We start from the raw sequence: 12,606 nt of genomic DNA on the forward strand, positions 1-12,606 counted from the left end.
CTGTACTCCGCATCATGAGCCTCCGGTGGATGAGTCTTTGTTCGAAACAGTAACGTATTGTGTGATGTTAAAAAAAAATTATTTCATGTTTTATGTGCGAGCTATGCAAAAAATGTTCTGCCTGAGTTTGTTTTTGCAAATCAGGTGTTTATGCCTCATTTCTAACCAAATGATAATTATAATAATAATTTTATTTATATAGCGCCAACATATTCCGCAGCGCTTTACAACTTATAGAAGGGGACTTGTACAGACAATAGACATTACAGCATAACAGAAACCACAGTTCAAAACAGATACCAGGAGGAATGAGGGCCCTGCTGCTCGCAAGCTTACAAACTATGAGGAAAAGGGGAGACACGAGAGGTGGATGGTAACAATTGCTTTAGTTATTCGGACCAGCCATAGTGTAAGGCTCGGGTGTTCATGTAAAGCTGCATGAACCAGTTAACAGCCTAAGTATGTAACAGTACAGACACAGAGGGCTATTAACTGCATAAAGTGTATGAGAACATGATGCGAGGAACCTGATTATGGTTTTTTTTCTTTTTTTATTTTTATTTATTTATTTATTTATTTATTTTATTAGGCCACACAGGGATAGTTAGGTTAATGCGTTGAGGCGGTAGGCCAATCTGAACAAATGAGTTTTTAGGGCGCGCTTAAAACTGTGGGGATTGGGGATTAATCGTATTAACCTAGGTAGTGCATTCCAAAGAATCGGCGCAGCACGTGTAAAGTCTTGGAGACGGGAGTGGGAGGTTCTGATTATTGAGGATGCTAACCTGAGGTCATTAGCGGAGCGGAGGGCACGGGTAGGGTGGTAGACTGAGACCAGAGAGGAGATGTAGGGTGGTGCTGAGCCATGGAGTGCTTTGTGGATGAGGGTAGTAGTTTTGTACTGGATTCTGGAGTGGATGGGTAGCCAGTGTAATGACTGGCACAAGGTAGAGGCATCGGTGTAACGGTTGGTGAGGAATATGATCCTGGCAGCAGCATTCAGGACAGATTGGAGCGGGGAGAGTTTGGTAAGAGGGAGGCCGATTAGTAGAGAGTTACAATAGTCCAGACGAGAATGAATAAGTGAGACAGTAAGAGTTTTTGCAGAGTCGAAAGAAAGAAAAGGGCGAATTCTAGAAATATTTTTGAGATGCAGATAAGAAGAGCGAGCCAGTGATCGGATGTGGGGGGTGAATGAAAGCTCGGAATCAAGGATGACCCCAAGGCAGCGGGCATGTTGCTTGGGAGTAATGGTGGAACCGCACACGGAGATGGTAATGTCAGGCAAAGGTAGGTTAGTAGAGGGAGAGAACACTAGGAGTTCAGTTTTTGACAGGTTCAGTTTCAGATAGAGGGAGGACATGATGTTAGAGACAGCGGTAAGACAATCACTGGTGTTTTCTAAGAAGGTCGGAGTGAAAGCAGGAGAAGAGGTGTATAATTGGGTGTCGTCAGCATAGAGATGGTACTGGAAACCAAATCTACTGATTGTTTGTCCAATAGGGGCAGTATACAAAGAGAAGAGGAGGGGGCCTAAGACTGATCCTTGAGGAACCCCAACAGTAAGGGGAAGGGGAGAGGAGGAAATGATGTTGCAGAGTGTAACCAGGCAGCGCAGGGTAAGGGTTACGTCTACATCCATCTCTATTCAATGCATCTTTCTTTACTTTTGATTAATTCACCATATAATTTCTCATGACAATGCTGAGTTCATTTGTTTGGACTTTTTCAACTTTCTAAAGTGTGTAAATGTCTATCATCCAGGTTGTGTAGGACAAGTCTTGATGTTTCAAGAATACGCAAACAACTACATATTCAACCAAGGAGAGAAGTGTATACTAATGGTTCCATCGTGTGGTGGAGAGGATAGTGACTAGTGATGAGTGAGTGTGCTCGTTAGTCAGGTTTTCCCGAGTATTCTCAGGTGGTCTCCAAGTATGTTGGCGTGCTCGGAGATTTAGTTTATGTCGACGCAAAAAAAAAATAAATCAAAACCTGTTCTGCGTGACTGCGGTGTACTACCAGGATGACACATTTATACACTCCAGAACGTAGAAAAAGAAGACACTCGAGAACACAATTCTCAAGAGAGATAATATCTGGTGTAATGATATCTGGACGAGACGTAACCCTCACACTGCGCCTCCTGGTTACACTCTGCAACATCATTTGGTTGTAACCGAAGTATAAACATCTGATTTGCAAAACTGAAAAAAAAAAATCAAACTCAAGAAGACACTTTGCATAACTTGTACATCATACATAAGGTATCTTTTTAAGTCCAACCAAAATATTACTTGTTGGAACACAGACATCCACAGGAGGCTAAAGATGCAGTTTACGGGATGGATCCCTGTGATAATGTTCTGCATCTTGGAGAGTGGGGTTGGGTATATTCTGAACGTGTGCATCATGGTGTCTGGTGTCAAGAGCCTGAAGACTGGACAGAAGCTGAATCCTCCTGATCTTCTCCACCTTGTCATCGGAGCTGTGAACATCGCTCTCCTGTGTCTGTTCAGCATCCAGGGTCTATTATGCATGTTCTTCATATCTTTAGTGTTTGTTAGGGAGATCATTGACCCGATCACGGTGGGCATGCAGACTCTCGTATACTTCACTTTCTGGCTCACTGCCTGGCTCTGCATCTATTACTGTGTCACCATCTCTAACTTCAGTCATCCATTCTTTCTCTGGTCCAAGAGGAACATCTCAATGTATCTACCACGTCTTCTTCTTCTGTCAGCAGTGATCTGTTTCTTCAATAGTCTTCCCTCCATCTTGGCTACAAATCTGCAAGTCACTCTACAATACCCTGAGAATAGCACCATTGACCCCATATTTATTAATGGGACTTTCTATCTTCAGCCCATTTACATACAAACCGCTTTAACTATGGGATGCTGCGTGCCATTTCTACTGATCTTGGTTTCTATCATGGTGATCAATTCTTCACTTATAAGACACCTACGGAAGATGAGGCAAAAGGAATCTGGATTATCCCAAACCAAATACCAGGCTCACATTAGTGCCATAAGAACCATGTGGTTGTTCCTTACAATTTCCATCATATTCTGCATAAGTGAAATTTTGTTTTTTTCACTTATCCCCAACCCTGAGAATCCTTTTACCTATGTCAACTGGTTGATATTTAAGTCTTTTCCAACAGCAGAGTCTCTTGTTATTATTTCTGCCAACCCAAAGCTAAGGAGGCAAATCATGGCGAAGATCCTGTGGTTTTACAGAAAGGTATAAATGTAAGAAATTAAACATTAGGAAGAGTCAGTCTAGGGTCTACTCTAGTGATTAGTGTGAAACTGGAATATTTCAACACATTATTAAATATTGATTTAGTACAACAGTGCTGCACATTACGCTCTGCTACGTGATTTACCTTCTGTTATTTCTCATTTAAAAAGTTGAATAAAAACAAGCACAAACTTCACATATTTTGTATAACTCATTCATCAAATATGGGATTTTCAATTTTAACTCACATTAGAGCAAGAGAAATAAGGATATCACATACAGGAGCTTCTCACAAAATTAGAATATCATCAAAAAGTGAATTTAGTTCAGTTCCTCAATACAAAAAGTGAATCTCCTATATTATAGAAAATAAATTGTGACACAACAATTCCATGGAGGTGAGGTCGGGCATGAAGCAGTTTACTGGGTTTAAGGCAAGGCCGGAGCGTGGGGAAGTGGATCTGCCCTTGGCTAATGAATCGAATGAGTTTTTCAACAGATTCACCAACACATGTGCAGCATCATCAGGGATAGAGCAAGGGAACGATCGGCAGCATTGACATTGGGGGATAAGCTGCCTCCTTTCACTGTCTCCCCAAGCCATGTGAGGAAACAGTTTAGTAAACTAGTCATTGGCAAAAGCAGCTGGGCCCGATGGCCTCAGCCCACATGTCCTCAGAGCGTGCGCAAACCAACTGTGTCCTGTCTTCCAGCACCTGTTTAACTGGAGCCTACAATTACAGAGAGTACCAATGCTGTGGAAGACCACCTGCCTGGTGCCGGTTCCCAAGATCACTTTTCCGACTTCCCTACACGACTATCATCCAGTGGCCCTAACATCACATGCTATGAAGTCCTTGGAGAGAATAATACTCGCCTACTTGTGTCTGAGGGTGACGGGTTTTACTGACCCCCTACAGTTTGCGTACCAGCAGAGATTGGGGTGGCCGACGCTAATAAGCTCAACAAACTTCTCAAGAAGGCAAGTGCGGCTGTTGGCCTCCATCTGGACTCTTCTGAGGAGGTATTGGAGCAGAGGATTCAGAAGAAGTGTAGGGCTATAATGATCAATAATACACACCCACTATACGAGCAGAAGAGCACATTCAGCAGCCGTCTAATCCTACTAAGGTGCAAGAAGGAGAAATTCAGGAAATCGTTTGTGCCTCCTGCTATGGGGATAAGACGACAATGACCTATGGCTGGTGCACTAATGGCAATGATCAGAGACTGAAGTACCCACATTCACCCAAATTTGTTTGTTACGTAATGTGGTTAGCCGTGTGTAAGATCTGTGTCTAGTAATTACTTTATGTAATGTTGTAATGCTGTTTGTAACACTGCTGTAGTACCATAATTTCCCTAGGGTAGTGCCTTGCCCTACCTCTAGATATGTTTTTTTTTGCACGTTATATTTTTTTCGGGGTGCAGTTGGGCCCAAATGGTTCTGTACACTGTGGCCTCTGTTCACACAGGATGCATTATAGTTAGCAGTGGGCAGCCCGCCATAGCGCATCATTAATAGGCTGAGAACCAGATGCTCTGCATTCCTTGTGTGAAAACTGCCGCATACAAAGTATATTTTTTTTGGTGTACCACACGGCCAATCCCTAATTGAAGGCTGGCTGTCTCATTTGGTATTGCACCTGTGCAGTTGCCATTTTATTTGGGTCCGCTGCACCCGGTCAGTGCAATTGTACTGACGCTCACCCAAATGGACCCTAGATGATCAAAGTGCAAATGCAATTCTCAATTCATCTCCATGTTCCCCATTAACAACATTGGCCCCCATTCACATGTACATCAAACTTTTTGATTATCATAATTCCTGTCCTTCTTTCCAATGTCCCGTACCTGAGAATTCATTAAGGCATTTCTATCCTATTCCTAATAGGGGTTATAAGGGGTAGAAGGGACAGTTGACGTTGAGCGGTGGCGCCACTGCGCAGGACATAGGGTGCCAACATCCGCAGTCAGGTAGGGTTGCTTGAGGTGTAGAGGTAGGGCAAGGCACTACCCCTAGTCCTTTCTATTTTAATATATGTGTTTTGTTTCTAGGTGATGGAATTGTGTAGTGCACCATTATGTTTGTAATAATAAAGTACATTTTTCACAGAGTAATTGGGGTTTTTCTGTGAGCCAGGTGGTTTATTTCTACTCCATCAATATCTGTTTTCTGTGAATATTCACAATTTCCCTAGGGATCAATAAAGTGTATCGTATCATATCGTATATAGAGTCATTACACAGATAGATCTATTTCACGTGTTTATTTCTGTTAATGTTGATGATTACGGCTTACAGCCAATGAAAACCCAAAAGTAATTATCTCAGTAAATTAGAATACTTTATAACACCAACTTGAAAAATGATTGTAAAATCCGAAATGTTATCATACTGAAATGTATGCTCAGTAAATGCACTCAGTACTTGGTCCTTTTGCATTAATTACTGCATCACTGTGGCGTGGCATGGAGGCGACCAGCCTGTGGCACTGCTGAGGGGTTATGGAAGCCCAGGTTGCTTTGATAGCAGCCTTCATCTCGTCTACATTGTTGGGTCTGGTGTCTCCTCTTCCTCTTGACAATGCTCCATAGATTCTCTATGGGTTTAAGGTCAGGTGAATTTGCTGCCAATCAAGCCCAGTGATACTGTTGTTTTAACACCAGGTATTGGTACTTTTCGCGGTGTGGACAGGGGCCAAGTCCTGCTGGAGAATGACATTTCCATCTCTGTCGTAGCTGTTTTCGTTCTGACCCAATGTCAGCTGACAGATCACCAGTGAGACCAAATTGTGGAATTACGCCCGTCATTTTACAAGCGCGCTTGGAGACAAAAAGACACCTCACACATATCCTGTGAGCAAGTCACTTTTATCTGATATATTAAAAGCCAAAGCAATGTTTTATACCATTTACAACAAATGCATTTCTATGTAACTCATGTAGCCCCCACCATCACCCAGGGTCATACTTTATTTACCATAACTCAGAACATGTTGTGGCTGACTATTGAAAGCATACATGACAAGAAGTATAGTCTCCTTGAAGAGGAGACCATCAGACTACTGCGTCAACAGATTCTAATAATTCTAACACTTAAAGGCAAGAGGCACTTAAAGGCAACTTATTAACCCTTCTATATCAATTTCCCCCTTTTGTAAATGGTATAACCTTTGCTACGGGGTCAGCTGATGTCCACAAAGGAGCTACTGTCTCATGGGTCTAGTACCCACAAGGGGGCTTTCTACCTGCTTCGCCCATCCACCCTCAGTGTGGACACTCAACTCCCCCATCAGCAGTGGCCATATGGGGCCTATGATACACTACAGAAGGTTCAGCCTTAGGTAATACATATATTAGCGCTTTTATGGCTACATAAAACAATAAGCAAAGCAATAAAATTTGCATACAAGTCTGTCAAGTCAAGTCAAAAATAATCCCTCCCTCTAGGCCGCTAAGCCAATTGGCTGGATTTAAAAAGAAGTCTCTATATTGTATTAGTCTTATTAAGAACCTTAAGGAACCAAGAAAATCTGAGTCCCAGTCTCATTGTGTATGCAGTGTGGTGTTAATACCCTCCTTGGCTCCTGGGGTATGGCAAAGTACAACATAGTCCTTGCAGATACTGGGCTGTGTGTACAGATCCAACAGTCCAGCAGTTTTTGTCCTTGTCGACATTTAAAAGTGTATTCAGTGTCTCTGTAAGGTGCAATCATCCTACCACTGCCAGCAAGGTGATTAGAACAACAGTCTTTCTGCTGGTGAAAAGATCTTTTTGCAGTGACTGGCATGGATCCAGGTGGGCATTCCCTCAAGTGAATGTGGTCAGCTGGACTTTACAACGGGCCGTCAAACCGTGGATATAGGCTCCTTCTCACGTGTCTGTGTATGACCACCCAATCACCTGGATTCAGCAGATGTGCGTCCGCACTGGCATTAAGATCTGGAATGGATGAAAACACATGTTTATGCACCACATTAAGTCTTTTCTGCAAGGCCTGGACATGGGCTGTTATAGCACCGTGTTGCATTTGTAGCACCTGTGGGAAGTACAGACCAGTCTCTGGCAAACTACTAAACAGGACTTCAAAAGGGGACAAGCCTGTCTTTCTATTTTGAGTGTGTCTGACTGACAAGAGTGCAAGAGACAATCACTCTACCCCACTCTTTCCTGTGTCTGCCATGGCCTCTGAATTTTCAGTTTAAGTGTCCCATTTAGTCTCTCCACTTTCCCACTACTTTGTTGTCTATATGGTGCATGATATGCTTGCTGTACTCCCAGGGCCTGCATGACTTCCCTCAATATTTTTCCCGTGAAGTGTGTGTCCCTATCGCTCTCTATGGTTTCTGGGACACCATACCTGCAGATCAGTTCTTTCATCAGTTTGCCTGCAGTCGCTTTAGCATTTGCACATTTTACCAGATAGGCTTCCAGCCAACCAGAGAAGAGATCTACACATACTAGGACATTTTTCACACACTCCTACCTTGGGTAGCTGTATGTAGCCAGTCTGCAGTCTCTGAAACGGGTAGAGAGGCCTGGGTGTCGCTTTCTTAGGGATTTTTACTGTTTTACCAGGGTTGTGCTGTGCACAGATGAGGCATGACCGTACGAGCTTTGCTGCTGCGTAACTGAAACCAGGAGCGATCCGGAAGGCATCTACCATGGACACATGTGACGTTTTGAGGTGTGAGTGGGGCCAGGTGTTGCTTGCGCCATTATTAGGAACAGGGACCTTGGTATATACAATTTATCCTTATTCTCCCATACTCCTTCTGAGTTCAGCTCAGCTCCCATTCTTCCACAGTGTTTCTTCTCTGTTTGGGCAGCTGGAGGGATTTCAGGACATCTAGGCTCAGTGTGGCTGGAATGCGCTGACTCTCCGCCACCGTCCACTGCTCCCTAGGCCGCCTTGCTGCTACTTTAGCAGCCTCGTCCACCCTTCTGTTGCCCTCTACCTCCACAGAGTCACCGTCCGTGTGTGCTGTTACCTTGACGATGCCAACCTGGACTGGTAACGTCAATGCCTCCACTAATTGTTTCACCAGCTCTGCATTTTTAATGGAAAACACCAAACCCAGGAAATGAAACCAAGGAAAGAGAGAAATACAACCAAGGAATACATATAAGTAGGGTTGAGCGACTTTCATTTTTTTAAGATCGAGTAGGGTTTTGGGAAACCCGATTTTGTCCAGAGTCGAGTCGAGTGCAGTCGGCCGATTATCGCTAAAAGTCGGGGATCGACCGAAACACGAAACCCAATGCAAGTCAATGGGGAAGCATAGTCGGCAGTGAGTGGAGGCCAGGAAAACACCTACAGTGCCCATTTTAATGCCAAAAACATCCATTCTTGTTTCTGAAGCTTGCCAATCTTAATTAACTGTATAATAATAGTTGGGCATAGGGAATTGGGGGAAAGTTGTGGGGGGAGTAGGGCTGGCTCAAGTTTTTCGTGGGCCCAGGAAATGCGGACTACGTCACGGCGGTGTTGCAGGGAAAGGTAAGTATTTAAAAGTTGCAAGTGCTGTGATCCTGAGCAAGCAGGGGGGGGCCCACTCGTTCGCATTGCCACTGGCACAGGGCCCCTCAAAGTACGGCGGTGTGTTTGCATGGCGGGGGCGCCTCCCACCAGCAGCGACACTTTTGCGTACTCTGAGGGGCCCTGTGCCAGTGACGTCGCCAACGAGTATGCCCCCCCACCTGATGAAGGAACCTGCACTTTCATCTGCACCTTCCTCTTTGTCCCTGTGTAAGGTGGTATAACATGCGGGAAGGGGAACCTTACTTTCAGCAGGGACAGATTCTGGCTGTGTAGAGTACAAGGGGAATGTAGTGGTCTAGGTCAATGTACCAGCAGACTCATTTAGCAGTGGCTGGGCAATGGGCAGGATGAGGAGGAAACAGATATAGGGCCAAAGAATAAAGTAGGCTACATGCAGTTCAAAATTGGTAACAGGACTAAACAGGCGGCATTGCTTTGTTCAGTGGAGTAGCAAACCCAAGAGCAGCAGACACTGTTTCAAGGGCCTAACCACACTAGTAGGCCAAATGCAGTTTAATATCTGATAGTATAGGGCGAAAGCCAGAATGTGGAAGCTCAGCTTTGTTCAGTTGAGGACAACACCAGGGAGGGGCAGACACCTTTAGTAGGCCGGAAAAGCCTATTGCATTTTTTAAAATGGTAATTTGGAGCAGAAGGTTGAAGCTCAGCTTTATTTAGTTGAGGGCAACACCAGGGAGGGGCAGAAGCCGTTAGTAGGCCCTAACCACCATTTTTTTTTTTAAAACCACTTAATGAGAGCCGGAAGGTTGAAGCTCAGCTTTATTTAGTTGAGGACAACACCAGGCAGGGGCACACAGACAGACACCTTTAGTAGGCCGGAAAAGCCTATTGCATTTTTAAAAATGGTAATTTGGAGCAGAAGGTTGAAGCTCAGCTTTATTTAGTTGAGGGCAACACCAGGCAGGGGCACACAGACAGACACCTTTAGTAGGCCGGAAAAGCCTATTGCATTTTTTAAAATGGTAATTTGGAGCAGAAGGTTGAAGCTCAGCTTTATTTAGTTGAGGACAACACCAGGCAGGGGCACACAGACAGACACCTTTAGTAGGCCGGAAAAGCCTATTGCATTTTTCAAAATGGTAATTTGGAGCAGAAGGTTGAAGCTCAGCTTTATTTAGTTGAGGGCAACACCAGGCAGGGGCACACAGACAGACACCTTTAGTAGGCCGGAAAAGCCTATTGCATTTTTCAAAATGGTAATTTGGAGCAGAAGGTTGAAGCTCAGCTTTATTTAGTTGAGGGCAACACCAGGGAGGGGCAGAAGCCGTTAGTAGGCCCTAACCAAAGTTGAAGGCCAAATGCAGTTTAATTTCTGATACTATAGGCCGAAAGCCAGAAGGTGGAAGCTCCGATTTAGACAGTGGAGGACAATTTGAATTAGGGACTGCAGACAGACTTAGTAGGCTGTCCCCTGTGGACCATGCATCCACCACATTAACCCATTGCGCCGTAATGGACACGTAATCTTCCGTGGCCATGCCTACAGGTCCATGCGTCTGTTGTCAGGTGCACCTTTGTACTCACAGATTGCCAGAGTGCATGGACAATGCGGTCTTCTACATGCTGGTGGAGGGTTGGGATGGCTTTTCTCGCAAAAGAAGTGTCGACTGGTTAGCTTGTAGCGTAGTACAGCGTAGTCCATCATGGCCTTATTAATAGTAAATAAAATATATAACTAGGCTCTATGAACTTTTAAATAGGTTCCAGGGGTACACGGGCAGCATTGGTGTGGTCAGTGGAGGAGTATTGCAAGTAGGGGCTGCAGACAGGCTATCAAAGGCCTAAAATAACAAACAGTAGGCAGTCATGGCAGTTTTACATCGGTTACATGGATACACAGGCAGGCACTCCAGGCAGCATTGTGGTCAGTGGAGGAGTATTGCAAGTAGGGGCCGCAGACAGGCTATCAAAGGCCTAAAATAACAAACAGTAGGCTCATTGCAGTTTTACAGCGGTTACATGGATAGACGGGCAGGCAGCTTGGTGGTGAGTGGAGGAGTATTTAAAGTAGGGACCGCAGACAGGCTATCAAAGGCCTAAAATAACAAACAATAGGCTCATTGCAGTTTTACAGCGGTTACATGGATAGACGGGCAGGCAGCTTGGTGGTGAGTGGAGGAGTATTTAAAGTAGGGACCGCAGACAGGCTATCAAAGGCCTAACATAACAAACAATAGGCTCATGGCAGTTTTACAGCGGTTACATGGATACACGGGCAGGCAGCTTGGTGGTCAGTGGAGGAGTATTTAAAGTAGGGACCGCAGACAGGCTTCAAAGGCCTAACATAAGAAAATGGGCTGGCTGTAGGCACTTAATAATTGGTTCCAGGGGTACACGGGCAGCAGTGGTCTGGTCAGTGGAGGACTAGTGGAAGGAGGGACCGCAGACAGGCTTCAAAGGCCTAAAATAACAAACAATAGGCTCATGGCAGTTTTACAGCGGTTACATGGATACACGGGCAGGCAGCTTGGTGGTCAGTGGAGGAGTATTTAAAGTAGGGACCGCAGACAGGCTATCAAAGGCCTAAAATAACAAACAATAGGCTTATGGCAGTTTTACAGCGGTTACATGGATACACGGGCAGGCAGCTGGTGGTCAGTGGAGGAGTATTGCAAGTAGGGGCCGCAGACAGGCTATCAAAGGCCTAAAATAACAAACAATAGGCTCATGGCTGTTTTACATCGGTTACATGGATACACGGGCAGGCAGCTTGGTGGTCAGTGGAGGAGTATTTAAAGTAGGGACCGCAGACAGGCTATCAAAGGCCTAACATAACAAACAATAGGCTCATGGCAGTTTTACAGCGGTTACATGGATACACGGGCAGGCAGCTTGGTGGTGGTGAGTGGAGGAGTATTTAAAGTAGGGACCGCAGACAGGCTATCAAAGGCCTAACATAACAAACAATAGGCTCATGGCAGTTTTACAGCGGTTACATGGATAGACGGGCAGGCAGCTTGGTGGTGGTGAGTGGAGGAGTATTTAAAGTAGGGACCGCAGACAGGCTATCAAAGGCCTAACATAACAAACAATAGGCTCATGGCAGTTTTACAGCGGTTACATGGATACACGGGCAGGCAGCTTGGTGGTCAGTGGAGGAGTATTTAAAGTAGGGACCGCAGACAGGCTTCAAAGGCCTAACATAAGAAAATGGGCTGGCTGTAGGCACTTAATAATTGGTTCCAGGGGTACACGGGCAGCAGTGGTCTGGTCAGTGGAGGACTAGTGGAAGGAGGGACCGCAGACAGACTTCAAAGGCCTAAAATAACAAACAATAGGCTCATGGCAGTTTTACAGCGGTTACATGGATACACGGGCAGGCAGCTTGGTGGTGGTGAGTGGAGGAGTATTTAAAGTAGGGACCGCAGACAGGCTATCAAAGGCCTAAAATAACAAACAATAGGCTTATGGCAGTTTTACAGCGGTTACATGGATACACGGGCAGGCAGCTTGGTGGTCAGTGGAGGAGTATTTAAAGTAGGGACCGCAGACAGGCTATCAAAGGCCTAAAATAACAAACAATAGGCTTATGGCAGTTTTACAGCGGTTACATGGATACACGGGCAGGCAGCTTGGTGGTCAGTGGAGGAGTATTTAAAGTAGGGACCGCAGACAGGCTATCAAAGGCCTAACATAACAAACAATAGGCTCATGGCAGTTTTACAGCGGTTACATGGATACACGGGCAGCTTGGTGGTGAGTGGAGGAGTATTTAAAGTAGGGACCGCAGACAGGCTATCAAAGGCCTAACATAACAAACAATAGGCTCATGGCAGTTTTACAGCGGTTACATG

General features: G+C 45.0%; 1 protein-coding gene across 1 annotated transcript; it reads left to right on the forward strand.

The window, feature by feature from the left end:
• The first annotated feature begins 2,412 nt into the window (after window positions 1–2,412).
• On the forward strand, window positions 2,413–3,252 carry LOC143785213 (taste receptor type 2 member 143-like). Its single transcript, XM_077273927.1, has one exon. It carries the CDS (start codon window positions 2,413–2,415, stop codon window positions 3,250–3,252), a length of 840 nt encoding a protein of 279 aa, XP_077130042.1.
• Window positions 3,253–12,606: the final 9,354 nt, after the last annotated feature.

Source organism: Ranitomeya variabilis, chromosome 7, assembly GCF_051348905.1.
Source record: "Ranitomeya variabilis isolate aRanVar5 chromosome 7, aRanVar5.hap1, whole genome shotgun sequence".
NCBI lineage: Eukaryota > Metazoa > Chordata > Amphibia > Anura > Dendrobatidae > Ranitomeya > Ranitomeya variabilis.

Excerpts from the sequence above, each read along its gene's own strand:
- LOC143785213 (XM_077273927.1), top strand. The coding sequence starts at position 2,413 with ATGGTGTCTGGTGTCAAGAGCCTGAAGACTGGACAGAAGCTGAATCCT.